General features: G+C 38.5%; 1 protein-coding gene across 2 annotated transcripts; it reads right to left on the bottom strand.

Moving 5' to 3' along the window:
• Positions 1-1225: 1225 nt before the first annotated feature.
• On the bottom strand, positions 1226-22682 carry LOC114461394 (low-density lipoprotein receptor-related protein 8-like). 2 transcript variants are annotated; one of them, XM_028443391.1, is made up of 13 exons: positions 22559-22682; positions 20306-20440; positions 18492-18869; positions 16725-16844; positions 15288-15413; positions 13438-13612; positions 10455-10670; positions 10187-10305; positions 9815-9954; positions 7095-7236; positions 6809-7006; positions 4364-4524; positions 1226-2546 (listed from the first exon to the last, which is right to left on the bottom strand). In XM_028443391.1, the coding sequence occupies exons 1-13, from the start codon at positions 22617-22619 to the stop codon at positions 2511-2513; spliced, it is 2007 nt and encodes a 668-aa protein (XP_028299192.1). In that variant the 5' UTR covers positions 22620-22682; the 3' UTR covers positions 1226-2510. The 2 variants fall into 2 exon arrangements, with proteins under 2 accessions (XP_028299192.1, XP_028299193.1); XM_028443392.1 differs by lacking the exon at positions 22559-22682 and having other exon boundaries at positions 16725-16839; positions 20306-20437.
• Between the last annotated feature and the right edge of the window lie 1514 nt (positions 22683-24196).

Genomic DNA, 24196 nt, shown 5'->3' with positions numbered 1-24196 from the left:
CTGGGTAATGGGCGAGTCCGCCTCCGAGTCCCCAGCCTCTGCTTCCTCGTCGGAAAACATGGCAGTGGGATTGAGGAGACCCTCGAAGTACTCCTTCCACCGCCAGACAACATCCCCAGTTGAGGTCAGCAGCTCCCCCCCTGCACTGTAAACAGTGTTGGTGAAGCACTGCTTCCCCCTCCTGAGGTGCCGAATGGTTTGCCAGAATCTTTTCGAGGCTGACCGATAGTCCTCCTTCATGGCTTCTCCGAACTCCTCCCAGACCCGAGTTTTTGCCTCTGCGACCGCGCTGGCTGCAGCACGCTTGGCCTGCCGGTACCTCTCGGCTTCCTCCGGAGTCCTACCAGCTAAAAAGGCCAAGTAGGTCTCCTTCTTCAGCTTGACGGCATCCCTTACTTCCGGGCGCCACCACCGGGTTCAAGGATTGCCGCCGCGACAGGCACCAGACTACGGTCACAGCTGCGAACGGCCGCATCCACGCATGCTGGATGTCTCCCACCTCCCTCAGGATCTGGGAGAAGCTCATCCGGAGGTGGGAGTTGAAGACCCCACTGACAGAGGGATCCACTAGACGTTCCCAACAGACCCTCACCACACGTTTGGGTCTGCCAGGTCTGACCGGCTTCCTATGCTAATTACTATTATAAAGTAAATTATTTGAACTCAATTACAAAAGCAACATATTTTTTTCATTTACAATTATACGATTACAATTAGAATTGTAACCCCAACCCTGCTCGTCACATTAGGATACTGTACAATACTGGATAGGACTGATAACTCTTATCTACTGTCTGTGGGGTTAAACAACACATACATATTATAACCTTCTGTCCACATTAGCAGGCAGGGGCTCATAGTTTGCACAAGAGGATAGAATGAATCCATAATTGAAATGTTTTCAGCAAACCAGAGGTGATTAAAATATGTTGCACAGGGCAACAAAGTGTAACGTACAGAGGGTTTTTGTGCATTAACACAGCGCGTCCAATAAAAGGTCATAAAACCATTAAAACAAACGACCACAGCATGTTTGCTTCATCACATGGAAGAATTATCATCCATCTCACGTCACAGTTTCATTGATACATAAAGTTGTGACAGAGGTGAAACGAAAGCAATCCGCATGAACACAGTTAGAAAAAGGAAGAAGAAATATTTTATTTACAGTGTTTCATCTGTTTATTCAACCCTGTACTGTACAAATAAGGTACACAAAAATAAATTAAAATTAAAAACTATTTATTTGCAATAAATATCTACAGCCCCGGTCAGCAGTTCATGAAAGATATGATGCGAGACCTTCACGAAAAACACAATCAAACAAGGCTCATCCACAATGACCGTCACTCAGTGGAGATACAAAAAGGTTTAATCCCCAGCTTTACTGAGCAAAATACTGGGTTCTCTGGTTTCCTCCAACAGTTAATAATTATGTAAGCTAAAGTGACTGCAAAAAAATCCCCCAAACCACTCTGAGATCATTCACACCAGATAAAGTTGTTCTCACCAGCATCAAAAAAGCTCCAATACAGTAAAAGGGACCAAACCGTTATTTTTTAGCTCACTGCAGACACTGCAATCCAGAAAGGCCTCCTTTTGTGGACTTTAAATCCTTTTTCAGGCATTTTTTTAATATGCTTCTATATCTATATTCACACAAACCAGCGTACCGTTTGCTGTTCTCATCTAAACCACTTCTCTGTTCTTTCAAACTAAAAAAAAAAACCTAAGAACTATATTTCATCAACAAGTCACAAACCATAAGGAAAAAAAACCCAAGCCTGACTTAGTTCTCACTGATCACAGCCAGCAGAATGAAAAAAGATTTCACCAAGAAAGCAACAGCAATCTTCAATAAACACAAAATTTCACAAAAAAAGTCCCAAAAGACAGAATAGAACAGCAGTTGGGTTCAGCAGTTCATTTTACACCATGTAACAACACTATGAATGATTTCAGGAATTGTATGATGATCAAAGTTGTTATGAAGCAAGAAAGTGCATCTCAAGTTTAGCAAAAAACTGTTTAAATAAGCCGAACAAAGGTTTTGTAAATCCCAAAGAAAAAACACGTTTTCTTCATTGTTGCACATCAAACTGCATAAGGCACAACTCGGCTTCAAAGATTTCTAATGTTTTTGTTCAGCAGGAAAAAAAAAAGCAAAATTAACTGAACATCAAAAAAGTTACTTTGATGAGCAAAGTGCTGTTCAAAATGAGAATGAAGCATCACTTCTTTCCACATGTATTTGTGTGCTGCCATCAATGACAAACAGAGAACGAGGATCACTGGAGCTGAAAGGAAAACCCACCAAAGCTGAAGGTCTGACAGGAATGACTGAGTGTTTGTTTTCCAAATGTTTACAGCATCTGAGCCTCTGATGGAAAACCTGGATGCAGAGAAACAATGGGCGGAGTTTTAATTGTCTTAATATCCTTCCAGCTCAGAGACCAATGCCGAGACATCAACGCGGGAAGCTTGGTCAGGTGATCATCAGCGTCCATCTTTTATTGACCATCCAATTGGGGCTTGAGTAATGTTTCCTGGAGGCAAAGAAAGCAGAGTGAGCTCAGCCCTACTGAGCAGATTTACAGTAAATCAGGGGTATCAAACTCTTTTTAGTTCAGGGGCCAAATATAGAACAGTTTGACCTCAAGTGGGCCGTAGATTTATCAGTATTGTGCCTTAGTTTTTAATATCAGTTCAATTCACTTCAAAAGTTCTTGATTTTGTTATTAATTTTTGTGTAACTTTGAGGAATTTTGTGGAAATGTTGGTGAGAAATTGCAAGATTTGTGGAATAATGTATTTCTTTCCATAATTTGCCATTAAAATGACATTGCATTTAATGTGATATAAACAAAGGAAAAATGCAAGCCCCTAAAAGTATTGTGGAGTTGGTGAATTTGAGATAACTGGACAATTGGATTATTTGGTGATTCACACAATAATAATACTTTCTCCCGGGGGTCAAATTGGATGCTCTAAAGGGCTGGATTTGGCCCCTGGGCCTTGAGTTTGACCCCTAGCTTTAAATGGTCTCAATAACTGTAGCTTTAACAAACAAACATTCAAAAGCTCCTGAACTCTGTGTGACTTGCATTGTAAGTTATCTAATGAGTAAAGTAAGATCATATCACTGCCATGCTTAGTAACATGACGACTTCAACATGATGTTGAGAAATGGAACATCTAACATTTGCCACAAAGATCCTGCAACATGAAACCAGCGAGTGACGTCACTAACGGATTTCCTGCAGAGGAAACACCTGCTGGTCCTGTGGCTTTCAGCTCAGAAGCCACTGGCAGAATTCAACCATTGCAAACAAAGAGGAATTTCTGTTTTTACCTCAGTTTTAAAGTCATGACACTTTGTTTATTCTTCATCATCCAGAACATAACATAACAACTGGTTTAAATCTAAATAGATGTTCACTGTCAAAATGGTCACAAATGTATTGTGTGTGAGTGCAATACTTCAGCACTTACAGTATTTTTTTTTCCCATAATGCACTGCTAATTTGAAAGCCAAAAGCATAGTGTGTATATTTCTAATCACAGTGTAAACATTATGCCCATGAGTTGACAGAGGTCGATCGATATGTGATTTTCAAAGGCAGATGCCGATACCAATTAAAAATAAAAAAAATTCAGCCGATGGCGAATATTTAAAGCCAATTTTGGAAGCCGATATACTTTTTTTTTAAAGCACACTGATTATGAAAGACAATTGAAACACTCATATGATATACAGTAAACGTATATATTATAAATTAAGTTAAAGACACCAATAGAACACCTAACATTTACTGAACTTTAAATATAACCATACACAACCAAGTTAAACAAAAAGTACAGGACAAGGTAAGTAGCAGTAAAGCATGACAACAATATACAATGTGCAAGTAGTGGGTTTAAACTAAATACCTGTTTTAGGTATAAACACTCACTCCTTCCCTCTGTTCACAGCCACCACCACCATTATTATACCCAAGCTTCACACTTGTCAGCATATGCACAACTACAACATCACATCTCACTCTCACTTTAAAATAATCAACTCTTCTCCACCCTTTCCATTTCCTATGGTGTATATATATATATATATATATATATATATATATATATATATATATATATATATATATATATATATATGTTGGGTGGGCAGACATAGAGATGTCACTCAGGTTCTGTCTCCTGTTAAATGGCAGAAAATCGTCGTTGATTCATATGTATATGTATTTCTTCAGGCAAACAAACTACAAACACATGCAGCTTTACTGACTAACTGATGACGTGTGTGTGTGTGTGTGTGCGTGCGTGCGTGCGTGCGTGCATCTGAGCAGACCCCTCTTGCCTTGGCCACAGAAGTTCTTGGTGCTACGAGTGGACCCCGGGTGATTAACGGGTCCTGGGATTCCTTGAGGGCGAAGCTTAGCGCATCCAGTGGCCTGGACGACCTGAACTCTCCTTTCCACCACCACGCTGTCAACCCCACCAGCAGCACGCTGAAGAACACTAAGGAACACACACACACAAACACATATTCTCCAGTTTTCTGAAGTGTCTGCACAAGCTGGTGAGAAGTATGATGTCATCCTCCACCCATCCTGGGGAGACGATGAGATATGTCTTGAAAAATGAAGTTATTCAAGGGCCTTCTCATATTTACAACATAAAGTTTCCTTAAGTAAGTATTTCTAAATGCAACAAAGTGCATCTATTTAAAGCGTCTCCTCACCTCGATCCCTAAAATCCACACAGCAATCCCTCTGTGGATGTGCATGAGCAAATATTTACTTCATCACATTTTTAGAAAACAGCTAAAGTTTAAATAAGTACATCTTTAGAGCAGCTAGTGGTGGACGAGTCACACAACTCTTACTTTATGAGGCAAAACATTGGCTGATGGAGATGTTTGCATGTTTTAAATAAGCCTCAGTGACCATCTGGACTTTATTGCAGAAATATCCGGAATCTTAAGTGCATGTAATGGGTGTTTTGTTAAATTCTTTATATATTAATCTCACAGCTGCATCCTTGTGCTGAATACATAATGTGCCATACAACCATGTTGCCATTTTGTTGATTTATGCATTGTCACTGGCACCTAAATAGCACTTTTGATACAATAAGCGCGACTCAATGTGCACTCTCACTGTTTGCACTAATGACTATGGTTATATACAGTGGCTATAAAAAGTCTACACACCCCTGTTCAAATGCCAGGTTTTTGTGATGTAAAAAAATTACATCAAGATAAATAATTTCACCACTTTTTCCACCTTTAATGTGACCTATAACCTGTACAATGCAATTGAAAAACAAACTAAAACCTTTAAACTCAAGACAACCTGGTTGCATAAACATGCACACACTTAAACTAATACTTTGTTGCAGCCCCTTTGGCTTTTATAATAGCACTCAGTCTTTTTGGGCAAAAGTCTATCAGTGTGGCACATCTTGACGAGGCAATATTTGCCCACTCTCTTTATAAAACAGCTTCAAATATGACAGATTGCGAGGGTATCTCCTATGCACAGCCCTCTTCTGATCGCCCCACATATGGTCAATCAGATTCAGGTCTGGACTCTAGCTGGGCCATTCCAAAACCTCAATCTTATTCTGGTGAAGCCATTCTTTTGTTGATTTGGCTGTGTGCTTAGGGTCATTGTCGTGTAGAAAGATAAAGTTCCTCTTCATCTTCAGCTTTTTACCAGAATCCTGATCGTTTTGTGCCAACACTGCCTGGTATATGGAACTGTTCATAATTCCCTCCACCCTGAGTAAGGCCCCAGTTCCAGCTGAAGAAAAACAGCCCCAAAGCATGATACTGCCACCACCATGCTTCACTGTAGGTATGGTGTTCTTTTGGTGATGACCCATGTCGTTTTTGTGCCAAATATACTTTTTGGAATTATGGCCAAAAAGTTCAACCTTGGTTTCATCGAGCCATAACACATTTTCCCACATATGCTTGGGAGACTTCAAATGTGTTTTTGCAAAATGAAGCCGGGCTTGAATGTTTTTCTTCGTAAGACAAGGTTTCCGTTTTGCCACCCTACCCCATAGCCCAGACACATGAAGACGACGGGAGATGGTTGTCACATGTACTACACAGCCAGTACTTGACAGAAATTCCTGCAGCTCCTTCAATGTTGCTTTCGACCACTTGGACACCTCCCTGACCAGTTTTCTTCTCGTCTTGTCATCAATTTTGGACGGACGTCCTGTTCTTGGTAAAGTCACTGTTGTGCCATATTTTCTCCACTTGATGACGACTGTCTTCACTGTGTTCCATGTTATATTTAATTCCTTGGAAAATGTTTTGTTCCCATTACCTGACTGATATCTTTGAACAATGAGATGCTTTCTCTAATGCTTTGGAAGCTCTCTGTGGACCATGGCTTGTGCTGGAAGATGTGGCTACAAAAATGTCAGGAAAAGCTACTAGAACAGCTGAAAATTATTTGGGGTTAATTAGAGGCACTTTCAATGGTGATAGGTGTATGCTGACTCCAATTTAACATGAGTTTGAATGTAATTGGTTACATCTGAACACAGCCCCGTCCCCAGTTATAAGAGGGTGTGCACATGTTTGCAACCTCATTCTCTCAGTTTTTATTTGAAAGGTTTTAGTTTGTTTTACCAATTGTACAGGTTATACGTCACATTAAAGGTAGAAAAAGTTGTGAAATTATTTATCTCTTGGTGTAAATTTTTTCTATCACAAAAACTTGGCATTTGAACAGGGGTGTGTAGACTTTTTATGTCCACTGTATTGCAATAAAGAAATTCTTACTGATAAGGAAGAGGATTGCCGTCATAGTAGGATTGGACAGAGTTGATGCAGGGACAGTGTGACAGATGGTAGGACTTTCCTGAGATCGGTTACTTGCGTCTTCTGGAAAATTGCAGCTGAATTTGAGACTCGGGTGACTCAGACTGATAACACACGCGTGCTGACACACCGTTCCATGGCGCTCACACACAGACGGTCCTTAAGAAAAGCATGAAAAATTGACAAATCTGTAAGGCAGCTAACTGTTAGCGCAGGAATAGCTAAACCCACTAGTGAAGGGTCGCACCTTTTGGTTGGAGAGCAGGGTGGAGGATGACCAACCCGCCTGGTGATGTGAGGTGAGACAGCAGCACTTTGAGGTTTGTACCGTTATGTTTGTCAGCTTGGCAGATGGAGTGAGTAACATCGTCACTCCAGAAGACCCATCCCTAAACGGAAGACAGAAAATAACATCTAGGCGAAGGAATGAAACCTCAGACGTTGAAAGTAATGAAATAAAACATGGACAGTAGGTGGCGATATGCAACTATTCAAGTAGATTGCAACATGCCAATAACCAAAAAAGAAGAAGATAACATCTTGGCCAGGGGTTCTCAACTGGTCTCACCCTTGGATCCACATTTTGCCACGGTCATTAAATCGTGACCCACTTTTTTTTTTAGAATTCAACCAACCAATTTAAGTTTTTCAAAATAGCCGTTAAAAACACACATATATAATCTTTTTTTTTTAAATAAATCTATATGTTTTCCTGTGCAACATTCATTTCACAGCATGAAGAGAATAGTTTCTTTCAAAATAAATGCCAAGTCCAATATGAGAGACATTAAGTATTTATTTATATTTGAACCAGCTGTCAATCACCCACCCAGTGCAGGTCCATCACCCACTTTTAGGTCCCGACCCACCAGTTGAGAATCACTGATCTAGGCAATGTTTTTAAGCTTTACGTAAAGAAAAAAAAAAAAAAACTCTGCAAGGAAAATCGAGTAGTCTCAATCAAATATTTTACCCTATTCTACAAGTGTGTGTTTTTTTCTTAGCCAGCATAAACAAACCAGCCACAACATTACAACCAACGGCAAATAAAACAAAGTATGAATATAATGCAGTTCTAAAAATGTACAAAAGATATATCTTTGAAAAGTACAGAAAAGAGGAAGGAGAATGTAAATCTCAGATGCTGATGGTGCATGTTTGTTTTGTTTTGTTTCCCTTTTTGTTTTTGTGTTCTGTTTTTCTTAAAAGCTCGATTAGAATATTTATTTGCATTGTCCATTTAGTTCATTTGTTATTGTTGAAGAATGGTGGTAGGACTTGACAAGCCTAGGCTTCTTCCTATCCCTTGTCGAACGAGTCAAAGGTGCATTATATTGAAATTGACTTTAAAAAAAAAAAAATGCATAAAGATTTCTTTTGAGATTTGTTCATTCAATTTAATAGATTTTTTTAATGTCTTTATTCAAATTAGAAAAGTAAAAAATAAACATTTTGCCCTGTGCTTTTAATCCAAATTAGCCTTGACTATTGAGGTATGGAGTCCAAAAAACCAATGCTGCAATAACAGACACCAACAAAGTAACAGCAGGTCATCACAGTCCTAATTTCCTTTGTTCATCCAGTACTTCTCATAGATGTATGACTGGATTATAAGATTGAGATTAGGGACTTTGGAGGGAAAGTTCATTCAACGTAGTCAAGAGTCCTAGCATCCTTTCTACAAGTTTAGATTAAAGATCGTATTCGTAGCGAGGAGGGAAAAGGACAAACAAAGCCACAAACATTGTGCTGAATGGGGTTTGTGCAGGCGGTTCCCCGTGTGATGTCATCAACTCGTGATGCTTTTCAGGAATTCAAGTTGGTGGATCACAGACTCTTAAACTGTAACGCTCATCTTTAAAATTCAACAAAGTGAATCTGGTAGGGATGTAACGATTCACTCAACTCCCGAAACGATTCGATTCACGATACTGGGTTCACGATACGATTCTCACGATTTATTTTACAAAATGGGACTGTATATAAATGACTGAAAAATATTCCTTTATTTTTTTGGGAAAATACTATACTATTTTTCATTGTCAAAAGAATTCCTTGATAAACTATTCAAAACAATGCAATTTAACTAAAAATAAATCTTGAATGAAATTAATAAAGGAATAATACAAATGAAGAAGAAGCTTATTATTTAAATTCTGGTTCGATACTAAACAATACAAAGCTGCATAATAGTTCTTTTTCTTTTTAAAAGTGCAACTGAAAATGTATTTTGTGCCTTAACAATTGGACTTAAAAAAAAAAAAAAAAAAGTAATTTTACTATATTTAGGTCAGATATTTGTTTGAACCAGCAGAGGGCGCTGGTAACCCAGTGGTCGGTTGGCATGCAGATATTTTGCAGTGAAGAAGAGATGCTACGCTAGCAGACAGAGCTAATAGAAAAACATGGCTTTTACAGATATTCACGTAATATTACAGATATTATTTCGGTGCTAAAGGGGTAAGGAATCATTTATGAATATGTTTAAGAGTAGAAGGCGGCCAGAAAGAAAGTATTAGCAGATTTCGCTCGCTGCCAACACTTCTAGGTAGCGCCCTCTGCTGGTTAAAAAAGTACTGCGATTCAATTTTCACAGCATCGATGTGAATCGTTATACCTATGAATCGATTTTAAACTGCCTTACGATTAATCGTTACATCCCTAGAATATGGTGCATAATAAATGGTTTTCTTAAGCACAAATCTTCTAAAAAGTACATTTAGACACTTTTAGGACGAACTATTAAACTCTCTTTAAAGATCATTCCACTCAGTCTCCTCAAGAAACATCTGGGATGGGTTGGTTAAGTTGGCTTAGGGCATTTTAATGTTAAATAAGGCGCGACAGACTTACCACAAACTAATATCAACCCACTGAATAATGCCTCAATGGTTGGAGCAACCATCACGTACAGCAAGAAAGACCAGTTTACAAATGAAGAGTTAAAATAACTTTACATCAAAGTACCTCAAACACTGACAGTCCAAACACTTGATCGAGGTAGCCGTTTGATTCCACCACCGTTTTTCGGTGATGGCCATCAAAATCCACTCTGGAGATGCTTCTCAACTGCTGGTCATACCAGTAAAGCAGATGACGAGGTATGTCTACAAGATTAAAACAAACAAACAGCAGCCTTCAGACACTGTGGAAGAAACTAAAATGTGATGGTCATCGTTTTTATGATTTCTGCAAGAAGTGCAAAACTACAGTCACATTGTTCCCAATTCCCATTTAGAAAGAGGAAGTTGGCTTTGTTCCTTTTGTCAAACTTCTCATAAATTTTGCAGGTTCAACAGAAACTCTCAAATATTCAAGATTATCAGTTTGTGATCATACCCAGAGCGAGGGCTAAAGGCCTGTGCAATGATTTAGTGATCAGAGGGATTCGGTCACGACCATCCAAACCCGACCTCTCGATCTTTGGGAAGCTGCCACACTGAGTCCAAAAAAGAAACCTATAAAACAATACAAACATATAAATTCTTTAAAGACATTATTCTTAACTCAACAGCTGTCATCTCTTATTACACAGAATAAATACATAAAACATGTGCTACACATTATGATTTCTAACTTTGCAAAGGGAGTGGCTTAGCCCTCGTACCCCTGCAGAGGATCAACAGCCACAGCAGAAGGCTGGGCCAGCATCGTGACGAGCTCACGCTGAGCCGAACCGTCCAGCAGAGCCACGTTCACTGAACCCATCTCCATACTGGTCCAGTAGAACAGCAGGTGGATCCAGTCGATGGCCAGGCTTGTCACTGAACTGTGGGTCTGCAGCACTACTACAGGCTTCTGTGGCTTTTTATCCAATGAGATCCTGAGAAATGTTAGTGTTAGAATAAACGCACAGAGGATTAATGAATGCTGTGCACAGCTAAACAAAACAATCAAAAAGATGGCCCAATTGGGCCCAACAAACATACAAGTGCATGTTCATAATTACACAACCTAAAAGGGAAATAAACCAAGCCTTCAAGTGGTATTTTAGAGCTTTACCCTGAAAAGATCAGGGACCTCTTGTACAAAAACTAGGGTGAAAAAATATCATGAAACGAAGCATTAAAAAAAAAAGCACAAACCCTGAATGAAGCATAAACGACCCACGAACTCCAAACGAACCACAAAGCATGAATGAAGCGTGAAAAAGCAAAAACCCTGAACAACACACAAGCGAAGCGTGAACCACAAATGAACAACAAACCCCGAACGAAGCACAAATGAATCACGAACCACAGAACCCCTGCCAAACCACGAACCAACAACTTAAACAACTTAAATGCATAGGTTTGCCCGTGAAGTCTGTTTACCAATACATCAATCACCCTACCCACACAGGTGTGTCAGGTAGCTGACTCACAATAGACTGATAAATACATTTGTGAGTCACAACATGTGTAAATGATTAGGTCAACAGCAGCGTACAGCCCATCAGATAGATTCGTGTGTGAATGTATGGTATTATTTTAGTACGCCTAACAAATCCATAAACCACACATTTCCAAGCTTCAGTTTTCATACATAGAAATTTTGCCATACGCTCGTTATTGGGCGTAACGTACAGTACTTTTTGTAAATGAGACCCCAGGTAAGCACTTGACCTGGTGGCTGGAAGCCTTTTGATAGGGCTGTAAAATACAAAGAACATCCCATGAATTTTACAGGATAATTGTTTTAAAGTCAAACATCTCAGTTCTGTGCTTCCGACAAAACACCACAATGAAGAACTCATTGGCTGTTTTACCAAAGCTGTGTAAAATATAAAACGTAGTGTGGAAACATGAAATAAAAATAACTGAAATGAGTTAATAGTAACTATGATTAGTTTAGCAAAGACGAACGCAAATCTTTATTCTATTAATTCAACGTTTCCATTTTTTATTTTTTACTTTTAATTCATAAGAGACTCTCGAGAAGCCACTCCCAGTTCATTCATTTTTTAAATATATAACCAATGTACCTATAAAAAAGCTTGCCAATGGGGAGAAAACAAATGCCAGCGTAGCAAATTTTTCCATCATCACTATAATAAGAGAGGTCTGCTACCTGCAGCTCTTTGGTGGCGCCACTCTTTTTCACCTCTGATACGATGGTGATATTACAGCCTTGCATATTGGCCACGGATTATACATACTTTTGGTACGTACAGTATTTTGTAGTGTGGAATGTTAGAAAAGGCTGGATCAAGTGATATTACTCAAACATAAATCAATAGTCAGCAACAGGAGGTATGAGGAAACCTGACCCATTTACTATCAGTAAATGAGGTTTCCTCAAACCTCCTGCCAATGGACACACATTTTAACCTTAAACGAAGAATATTGTAAAATTTAAAATTTTTCTTTTTTAATTAGAAGACCCTGAAAAATAACCTTAGTGAATTCAACAAAATCAAAAATGTCTATTTTAAAAGTGCAAAATAAGCACTAGTTTAGTCTGAAATGGACTGATTGTAGGGCTGCCAACTTTGGTCATTTACTCGACTAATTGGTCGATGCCATCGTGGTCGACCAAGATTTTCATTGGTCGACCAGCAATGGTATCAGTTTCAATACCGTTAAAAAAATAAAAATAAAAAATATTCAATGCACTTATATAGGTGATAAGGATTAAATATCAAATATAATATATTTAATGCCTAAACATGATTCTATGTCTAGCAACAGCTGTGTGAGTGCGTGCTGCTGTGTGGATGCTTGAAACACAAACATCCACTGTTAAATCAATCATTGTTCTACACAAGAACATGGATTATGTAAATAGATCCAATGTCTCTGGTACCGTGGGCACACTGCGCACCTATGTTTAACGTGTGTTTGTTTCCCCGTGTGCTGATCTAACATTAACAATTGTTTATTAAGAAAATCAGGCCAACCACTAAATGAAACGTAAATATGTCCTTTGTATGAGGATAGAATGGGCTTTAATTGTCGGTTTCAGGTTGGGCTCGGATATAAATGTCTAATGTCTGTCGGATCTGTAGGCTTCACTTTGCTTTGTCGGGTTGTGTTCAAAGCTTGAATAAGGCTACATCATAAACGGTCTGTGTATCAAAGCAAATCCGCACCACAAAACAAAATATTTGTCTCGGTCAACCAACCATTTCCTTGGTTGACTACAACCCTAACTGATTGTGTTAAAGATTTTAGATGTAAACCAACATAATACGATATCAAATATCTATATTAGATAGAGACACTCTTAGTATCCAATGATCATAAAACATGCACTATGTTTCGTATATTCCTGAAATAAACGTGGATGACCAGAGAAAAAACTCACACCCACAACCATAACACATTACCTCAACTCCACTATAACGTTGGTCCTAAATTAACCAAACAAATTAAAATCACATAGCAGAGTACTAATTTCAGCTATTTGTAAGCAAGCAAACCTCTGAATGTGGTTTAAATGACTGATCGGACCAGGGAACCATTGAAAGTGCTGCAGGACGTGCTGAACAAACATAAAGGAACTGACTTATCCTTTGCTGCCACAATTAACTGTGAGAACCTGGTGGATTGTGTTAGTAGGGTTACTAGTCCTACTATCACTGTCTGAATAAACCATGTAGGACCGACTACCTGTATATGAGCGTTTGTCCACGTTGGGCCCAGTACAGCGTACGATTCCAGGATAAGGTCACCACTGGTCCATTCCCTGGTAAATAAGGAGCCAGTTCCCTGTGCCTGATGTTTGTCATGTTCTGCAACAACTGGGCCCCCTTAGAGGTGGTGAAAGCCAACTGTGCTCCACCTCCTGGAGAGAAACAGAAAGAAGGTGTTAGGAGGCGAACGAGGATCCGAGGAAGACACACTCAACCTGATGGAATACTGTACCTTCCACTCATTATGTTTATACGAAAATCAGAATAAAATATAAACCCAGCAATCCAATCAATGCACCTCAACTGTGGTTGAGTTGTGATTAAATGTTAAATGTGGTTATAATAAGCATTAAATATGGTGAAAAGAGATAAAACGTAACAATAATGGGTGAACATATGCAACATTTGATGGGAAAAATGGTGGAAACGGTTTGTAAGTGCAGAAAATGTGCTGAAAAGGCACTGGAATTTGATGGAGAAGTGGCAGAAATGGAAGTAATGAAGCAAAAATGCATTAAGAAAAAGAGCAAAAATACGGCAAGAAAAAGTGATGAAAACAACACGAAGACAACAACAAAAATATGGCAAGTTTGGTGTAGTTGCAGAAAAGGGGTAAAAATAAGCAAAAATTGTCTCAAAATGACCCCCTCCCAGTGTCTAGCGAGCCCAAATGGGGTCCTGAATACAAGGTTGAGAACCCCCAGTCTATGGAACTCCACATCCCACAATGCAATGCATAAAACTTTTCCGACAATGTCAATAGTTGAGTGTTTAAACTTTACAGAGGAGATCAAAATAAACTTTCAAGCAGCAATTTCAACCTTTTACATCTTTTTTTCTGAGCAAATGATCTTTGTTTTATTTATTTATGAGGCATACACTATGGATTCATCATTTAACTAACAAGTTTGGAAGAACTACGGCCTAATATACTATGTTGCGCGCCGAATAGCACATACCACGTTCCCGAGAATTCAGTCAAATAAGTCGGTTCCACCGAGTAAAATAAATCAAATTGTGCAACGTATAATCCTAATCTACAATGAATTTCCTTTGAAACAATATGTCACACGACTATGTTCGATAAATTTAGAAATTACCAGAAAAGGGGGCGGGCCATTATAGGGTGTAAATTCACCCTCCCATGCACCCTTACTGGGATCTGATCCATCTTATCCTGTTATAATTAACATGTGTTAGTGTAGACCTGTCCTGTCTGAGAGGTTGTCATGCCACTGCTGACCTGAGTCACATGTTCTGGGTTTGTCCCCGGCTGTATGATTTTTGGGAGCGAATATTCAAAACTATCTCATTTATATGTAAAAAGAACATCAGTCCGAGTACCGTTACAACTTTATTTATACTTGAACTATTTCAGTGACACCTCATCAGGAAGCGGCAGTTGCCTTTATGACTTCACTTGCAAGACGCTTGGTACTGTTTAGCTGGAAAAAGTCAGCGCCACCAGTATTTAAGCTTTGAGTGGAGGAAGTAATGTCCCATTTAAGGCTTGAACACCTGAGATGTAGCATTAGCGAATCGATTCCGAATTATGGTAAGATCTGGCAGCCATTTCTTCTTTATTTTGAGTCTGAATTCAGTGTATAATTGTTTTTCCAACATTGTTGTGTGATGTCCATTAATTTTTTTAGTGCCTGTTGTTTCTATGTGTTGTGTCGTTTGAATAGTGTTTGAGTTCATGTATGTATGTATTGGTATGTTCATAAATACTTACAATCAATCAAAATATTTGAATAATAATTATAGCTAACATGTGTTGATGGGAGTTGTAGTTTAGGCATCTAAATACTGATCTTTATGACTCACCTTCAGCCTGACATTTTCCACTTGTGAGATTCTTGAGATAACCCTGGGTGCAGTCGCAGGTGAGGCGGCCATTTACGTAAACACACCTCTGATCGCACACATCGCTCTCCAGACACGTGTTGACCTCTGGGTAGAACAAAGTCATTTCAAGGGAAGAAAGATAAATACAAGAGCCTGGGCCAACACTTAGCTCACAGCTATCAGTGTATGGAGGTGACTCATTAACCAGAACACAAACACTCACATTTGTTAGAGCATTTTTTCATCACCAACGAAAGAGCGATTCATTCATTTACTGGGACAGACTTTATTTAATACCTTCCATAAATGAAGCCTGGGACTATTTCTCCTCTGAACTGCTAAATGTTATTAATCTTCATGCTCCATTTACAGAAATCAGAGTTAAAGGAAGCCATCTTCCCTGGGTGAATGGAGAACTCAGTCTGTTTAGACAACGGGATAAGGCCTGGTCAACATTTAATCAAACTAAGCTTGCTGCTGACTGGGATGTATATCGACACCTGCGAAATATATGTACCACGCAAACTAGAAATGCTAGATCAAATTATTACAAAAACAGTCTTACAAATAACTTTAAACATCCTAAACAGTTTTGGAAGCAAATAAACAAATTATCAGGTAAATCTAACTCTGCAACACACAATATGCTTATTAATGATGTAATTACTAATGACTCTGGTGCGATTGCTTCTGCCTTTAGCCAACATTTTTCGCAACTTCCACAGGTCCATTCTCCTCCCCATGCTTCACTTTCTTCCTCTGATGCTCCATCTTGCAGCAGTTTCTCATTCAGTAGGGTAAGCCCAGCTGTAGTAGAGCAGATCATAAATCAACTTTCTCATAGCAGTGCTGGTCCAGACGGCATTGAGACCAAGTTTATTAAGCTTGCCGCTCATGTTCTATGTTTTCCTTTAGCCGATTTGTTTAACTTATCATTTAGTACATGTGTAGTTCCCTCTGCCTGGAAATGTGCAAAGGTCATCCCCCTGCATAAAGGGTGTGACACTAGTAATGCAAATAACTACAGACCAATCTCTCTGTTAAAGTCTATGAGAAAATAGTCTTTAATCAACTATCAGAACACCTCTCAACTAATAACCTCTTATCTCCATTTCAATCTGGCTTTAGAAAACACTTCTCTACTACATCTGCTTTATTAAAATTTACCAATGATATTTTTTCTGGCTTTGACAATAATCTGCTTACTGGTGCTTTATTTATAGATCTCACCAAAGCGTTTGATATGGTCGATCACTATTTGCTTTTAGACAAGCTTCATTCTATAGGCCTGGATAGATCTTCGCTCCTCTAGTTCAACTCTTACCTTCATCATCGGCAACAATGTGTGTTTTACAATGGCAGCTACTCCTCATGGCAGCATATCCTCCAATAAATAAATTTGAAATTTCCACTTACGCACACACTGCGTGTCGTCCAACAGCTTCATGTGATCGGGGCAGGAACAGATGAAACCCATAGGCTGGTCCATACAGTGATGGGAACAGCCTCCGTTATTGATCCGACACTCGTCCTGCTCTGCACAAACATTATTTAGTGCAGAGCTGAAGTCAAAATTGGAATTTTTCTTTTCTTTCAGAAAACAAAAGCTCCCCATTGCACTGATATTTTAGGCCACTTTGTGAAAAAATATTCAAACATAAATCACAACTTAAAAATTTACAACAAAGATGAAACATGCAGAAGCAAAAATGCTTATATGCCCAACATAAATTATAACATTCAAGTTACCGTTTTCAAATAATACACACAAAAGAAATGGAAGTATTAACCAAGTACATTTGAGTTCCCTTTTTCAAATGCAAAAAAAAAAAAAATATATATATATATAGTAATCACTGTATATACACATACACGCACTTTCTTTTATATACAACATTTAACAAAAAACACAAACATATTTGTACTGCTTCACATAACTCTAGTATGTCACTCATTTATATTTCTTCATCAACATTATTCCACAATTTAACCCTTAGAACAGACAGACATCTTTAGTTCTTATATTGCTTTCAGGAAAATAAACATAAAATGATCTCTTAAGACTAAACCTAACCCTAAAAACTGTTGCGATATTGGTTTATACCCTAACACTAAGACATCAATTCAAAGATTTTAAGATTCCAACAGAGAAAAAAATGACACTGAACACAGTGAGTACAGAAACGCATACACATTTTGTACTTTAATGGATACATCAGTTATTTTGTGGTTTTAAATCAGAGTTTGCAGAACAGGCTTAGTGTACAGATCAATGGTGGCATTTTATTTTTATTTATTTAGGGAAATCTATCCATGCAGGAAAATTAGAATCAAAGGAATTTTGACGTTTTTTTTTTTTTTTTTTTTTTTTAATAAAATAAAAAATCTATTATTAATTTAAATTGAAAACAGTTTGATCTTTGTGTTACAGTATCTATAAATGGGACTGTTGCAAGAAGATACATTGGCATTTTTGTCCAACCAACAATCTTATCTGTTATTATCTACATTTGACTTGTTTGCCTCTTCCTGATGCGTCTGGAAAAGATGATGAGTAAAAACAGCCAAAAAACAAGAGTTACAGTTAAGATAATGTTAAAATATTAGTCTGCAATAGAAAATCCAGCATGAACTAAATGCTGTCTTTTCAATGGATTGAAATTAAATGTTTTTTTTTTTTTATTATTGTTTACTGACTCACTGAGACACTTTTAGGTCCTTACAGAACAGAATGGCTCTGTACTGACCCCTAGTGGTCAAATGTTATAACGAGAGATAAGGTTTAATTATATAGGCATAATAATGCATACATGTCCTCCATCCACAAACAAAACTATCAAAGTTTAAAAATAAATAAATAAAACAAATTACATGTATTTTAAAATAGATTACCTAGTGACCGGGGTGCATATATTAGCACAATTAAACAGTTTTTTTTTTTTTTTTTTTAATTAAAAACATGGTTCAAAAAAATCTATTTGGACATTTTTTGAATCGATACTATAATTGTGCGGTGAAATAATGCAATATATATATATATATATATATATTTTGTGTTTTTGGTTTTTTTTTACACCTTTAACACAGACCACATAAGAATGCGTAAATAACCAACATTAAGCATTTCAAACTGCATGGCAACCCCATATTGTACTGTTCAGCAGAAGCTGCAGCGTGACTTACCACATCCGACCTCATCACTGCCATCCTCACAGTCTGCTGAGTGGTCACACCTCCAGCTCTGGCGGATGCAGAGACCATCCCCACACGGAAACTCTGACGCTGTGCACTCGGAGGAAGTCTGAGGCGCAGCTTCGGTTGAACCACAAAACTCCTTAAGCTCGTCGTTCCCATTTTGGCAGTCGGCCTGCCCGTCACAGAGCTTGTGGTTGGGTAGGCAGGCATCAGAGGGTCCACAGAAGAAGAGACCAGCATCGCACATAGGGCAGGAAGCCTCATCACTGCCATCCCCACAGTCATCTATACCATTACAGAGGGAGCGCGTAGATATGCACTGTCTGTTGGTGCAGCTAAATTCATCATTCTTACACCGCTTGTCTCCTGCAAAGAATGACAGAGTCAAGTTAGGACAGCAGCAGAAAGAAGGTGTAGTCAGAGTTCAGGGTTGTCATGGGGACCATGTGTCAGGTGCTCGCTTTATTTGAACCTGTTGGAAGAAGAAAACGTGTTCAAGCCCTGGGGTGGACACTTTGGTCCTTTCTGTGTGGAGTTTGCATGTTCTCCCCATGCTGCGTGGGTTTCTTCCCACAATCAAAAAAAAATGACTGTAAGGTTGATTAGAGTCTCTACACTGCCCGTAGGAGTGAGTGTGAGTGTATTAAAGCAAAACAAAGAAAAAAGAAAAAGTTTATTGCAAAAATGATTGCATATTCTGTTTTTCCCTTTAAAATTTAATAAAAACACAAAAAAACCACAAAAACATAATAAAAAAAAACGTACAAAAATAACAAAAAACGTTGTGTCAATCTGAAATTGTTGAAAGTAAAAAAAAATGAAAAAAAAACATACATTATTAGTATTTTAACACATATTTGCAGGTTCATTTGAGCATGAATGTTAATAATAATAATAATGCATGGATTTTATAAAGAGCTTTATCATAGACACTCAAAGCGCTTAACAGAATTAAGGGATTATTCTTTCACTCCACACTTAGTGGTGGTAAGCTACTATTGTAGCCACAGACACAGATGGGGCAGCCATAGTGCGCGATCGGCCCCTCCGACCAACATCAGCTAATTTATGCCTCGACAGTTAAACAATTTCTGTTAACCTGAAGCATTTCATCTTTACTTTTATAGCGTGAGTGAAGAACAAGCTTTGAACACAGTATTGTATATGAATGCATCAAATATGAATATTTGAAAATATGTTATATGTACATAAGATATCCCCTACAAAATATTTTATTATGAAAGTTAAACTCTTAAAAGATTAATTATTGAAGGCACAGTGAGTTCTCTTACAGCTTTGTTTTCTATGCAGTCTTGCAGCTTAACATTGACTTAAACCTCTGAGCTGTGGATTAAAAGTACGTGACTATAAATTACTGAGAAAAAAAAAAAAAAAAGGCCATCAATGACATTTTCCCCATACAGGAAAACCAGAAATTAACAAGGGTTGCAACTTGTGACAATTTGTTTTGGCAATATCTTGATTTTTATACTAGATTAATATCTGTGTATTTTCAGCATTTATAGGAAGGAAGTAAACTGACCAGTCACTGAAACCTAATCAAATGTCCCGATTGAGATTTAAATCAAACAATTGTCGCTATTAAAAAAATTGGCACACTGACTGAATCTGCTTTATATTAACACATGTTAATGATAGTCAGTCTGTTATAGCTTCACTCAAGTAAGCTGACTAACCAGGTTCGAGCCCTTAGGAATGTTTTTTTTTTTTTTTTTTGAAAGCTTCAGAACTGAATTTGCTGTCTAACTTTGATGGAGTTGTCAGTGACTGGTACGACTCACCACACTGGTTTTCATCTGATCCGTCTTCACAGTCGTTCTGTCCGTTACACACGAGCTGTAAGGAGACGCATCCGCCATCACTGCAGCTGAACTCAAGCCGTTTGTTGCAGATGGGCAGAGAGTGACCCACAGCTCCTGGATGGAGCACACACACCAACAATAACACGTCATAATTAAATATTACACCAGTGATTATACTAAATTGAATACAATGTTGCAATAGGGTGATTCCATGTCATTTCACAAATGGCCCACGCACTTCGGTCTCAGAAAATTCTGAAATTTTTACGTGATTATTCAATAGGCACCCGGTACATTTTTAGTTTGATCAGATAAATACTTTATTAGACATGGCCAATCTAGTGATTGTGATTAATTTTTACTATAAATTAAAACCGAGCCAAATTTGTTTCTTACATTCCCACATGCAGTTATGGGACAATAAAAATAGTTGAAAATAACTTTTTTTTTTTTTTGGATTATAAGAGACTGTCACCCAATAACTAATGCATATATGACTAATTGTTAGGGATTTGAACAATCTATGTACATAGCTCAAAGCTGAGGCATATGCAAAGTTGTTTACTGAAGGCCTAAACATGTTCGAGCCTGAAACCCTGAGAAACTTTTTCCAAATTTGAGGAGCTGGCATGTCCACCAGATAGGATGTAGAGAAGATCTTTTTGTATATTCTGAGAGAGTGGGTGGAGCTGTATTACTATACAACATTTCAGTTCCATTTCATTATATTTCGTGAGCTATATCTTCTCCTTGTTCGAGCAAGAAGGGTAGTCTGGTGAGACTACAATTCAAACACCTCTTCTCCTTTCAACTATCTCGCGTTTTTGCCAGCTTATCTGTCCACAGGCGGAATCTCTTTAATCCAGTCGCCGGACGCTTGCAGAACAAGCGCATGCTCTGGACCACAACAGGTTGAGAAGTGGGTGAAATACAGCTCTTACCTTGCTTTGCTTGGTAGGTGCTGCCCTTCGCTGCCGAAAGGTAGTGAACCTCCGAGCCTTAGCTCTGGTTACTTCCAGCGCTGTTGCTCCGGCACATGTTGGTCCCCAGTGGCTCTTTCACACCGGTGCTAGCCCCCCTGCACACTCTTTGCCACAAGACCGGTGCGTTGACCTCAGCACACTTTGCTGTCGTTTTGGTCTCACTGCCCTCAGCGCCTACGGGCCCGTGCGCACGTCAGCCCTCCCTCTGGGCTCTCACGAAAGTATGTAGCCCGGCTCCAGCTCCAGATACTACAATATCCGAGCTTCGGACGAAAGCAAAAACTGCCGTCTCGAAAAAAAACCAAGCTGTCCTTGACGGTCCAGCACACGTTGGCCTGCATCCCTGCTAGCACTTGTGCTAGCTAGGAATGTGCAATATTTTATCGTTTATGATTTAACGTCAAAAATATTCTCACCGGTAAGAATATGTCATCCCACGATATAAACGTGGGATGACATATTATCCAGGGCGCGCCGCTTTACGGGGAATGGATGCTGCACCCAGAGGTGGTGCGGCTGCTGTGGGCCCGTTACGGACCCGTTCGCAAGGGTCCAGGGAGAGGCACAGTTCTCCACCCACATCCAAACCGTCTGGCGCTGTGGGCTTGGGCCCTGAGTGGCTCAATCTGACAGCTGTGAGCCCCCTCTATTAGGTCTCTTTATGGTTCCAGATGGAGGCTGTTTGAGGGGTAGTGCCTCCTGAGGAACCACATCCCTTTTTAGTGTCTGGTGAGAGTGATTTTGTCATTTCTGCAGGAATATTGGATGAAAAAAGCCAACTAAAGGTAGTTATGTTTCTAAAATAATTTATACAGACTTTAATAAATAAATAAATCCCATCTTGGAGTTCATTCATAGTACCTGATCACCCTTTGGGTAATTACTGAATTAAATGATAAAAACCTGAATAATGGATTGTGTTATTAGAGAAATGCAAAACTTTGAAGATCAAAGACAGAGTAAAATAAAGTAAACAGATGATTCTAATGTTTTGGCTGATGTGCCGATCAAAAGGTGTGTTGTGTAAGTCTGGCTGTTGCAGCTTGTTATTTAACTCTCGGTCAAAAAAAAAAATATAATAATTAACTCTCACTCTGCAGAAACTCACACGCACGCGTTCGTGTGTTTGCGCGCGCGCGCTCGCTCAGGGTGACAGTGGTGGCTGCAGAACCACAACACTGACACACACACACACACTGAAACACACACACACACACAGAGAGAGAGACATGCAGCTCGGCGATGTTACCTCGAGTCTGAATCCAAATAAGCGGAGAAATGAGAACCAGCAAACCTCCAAGGTGTCCCATGCTGGACGCCCTCCGAGCAACAGTGGAGTATGAGGCGCAGAGAGATGACGCAATCGCACAATCGTGAATGAATGAACAGCGGTGCTTTCAACCACCACCTCCCTTTGACACGCATTATTTTCATTTATTGATCAATTGTTTGCTTTTAAGCACATCAACTTATACATTAAATTGGATTTATCTAAATTTCGTGTTTAATTGCTCAATTTCTTCAACAATTTGAAGGAAAAAATAAATAAAACTAATTTTAGTTCAGGGGCCAAATACAGACCGGTTTGAGCTCAAGTTGGCCACAGATTTTAGGCAGCAAAAAAAATTATTTCAACATTGTGTCCTAGTTTGCACTTCCAGGTATAAATTACATATAAATATATGAGGCCGACAATATCCAAGCATTAAACTTACATTTCCTTGATATAATGAACAACTGTTGTTTATTTTAGTGAATTTTGCAGGAATGTATATATACATATATTGTTGAGATGTGTTCCCATTCTGTTTGTTTTCACTGGAAGTGACGTCATGTGACGTATGTCAATCATGTGATTGATAAATGGCCTGCACCTGTGTGAATAAAAAGAAATGTGTGCCACGAGACTGGTGGTGATCACTAGAGAAAAATAACGTGTCTTGCTGTGTTTTTTGGTCACGATCTCACTGCAACAGAGAACCTGCAAACATAACACATATATAAATAAAACTGTTGCATATAAGAGCTTGACAATAGATTGTGATATACTAAAGATTTACCACTGTTGTTAATATATCCTTTTGTATATTTATGTGTATATGCATATGAATGTTTCTTGCATGTAGACTGTTATGTTAACTGTTTTGTGAAATGAAGCAACCACTGATGTGAATTATGACAATTACAGGGGTGGGAACTTATAAGTTTACTTCCCCCCCCCCCACTCCTTTTTGAGTTTATGTATATGAATATGTTCATTTGAAAAGAGTCGTGTGTATATGTAATGTACATTGAACTCGGAATAAACAATCAATTGAGTAGAATAATTTGAGGAAGTTTGCAAGATTTTTACATTTTATTTAATTATTTTTCATCAGAGATTTAAAAACTTAACGCCTTCATCATGTGATATAACCATGGGAAAATTCTGAATTTGTATCCATGTGTATTTGAAGGGTCTGAGATATCTACAACTGAATTGTTTTGCAATGTACACAATGATACATGTTTTTACTTTCTCCTGCAGGGTGAATTACATGCTCTAAAGGGCCAGATTTGGCCCCCGGGCCTTGAGTTTGACACATATGGTTTAAACCCAGTAAAACTCACAACCTCATTTTCTAAACCTATATTTCTTTTAAGTGAAAGCCTTAAATTGTCTTTTGGTTTTCATTTAATTTCATTAGTTTTTTTGTATTTCAAAAATCTAAAAATGTGTAATTTCTTTGCATTATAAGAAAATTCAATAGTAAAGTTTCTCTCCAGAAACTTTACTATTTTACTTGTTTAACATTGCAGTGGTTTGAAGCATCATGTCAGAAACACATTTAAGACACCCACCTACCTTAGGTGTAGGTTTGATCCCATTTCTTCATGGTGAAAATCT

The sequence above is a fragment of the Gouania willdenowi genome, chromosome 4 (assembly GCF_900634775.1).
Source record: "Gouania willdenowi chromosome 4, fGouWil2.1, whole genome shotgun sequence".
Classification (NCBI taxonomy): Eukaryota; Metazoa; Chordata; class Actinopteri; order Blenniiformes; family Gobiesocidae; genus Gouania; species Gouania willdenowi.
The sequence above is the reverse complement of the archived record's forward strand: the minus strand, read 5'-3'. Positions and strand labels throughout refer to the sequence as shown.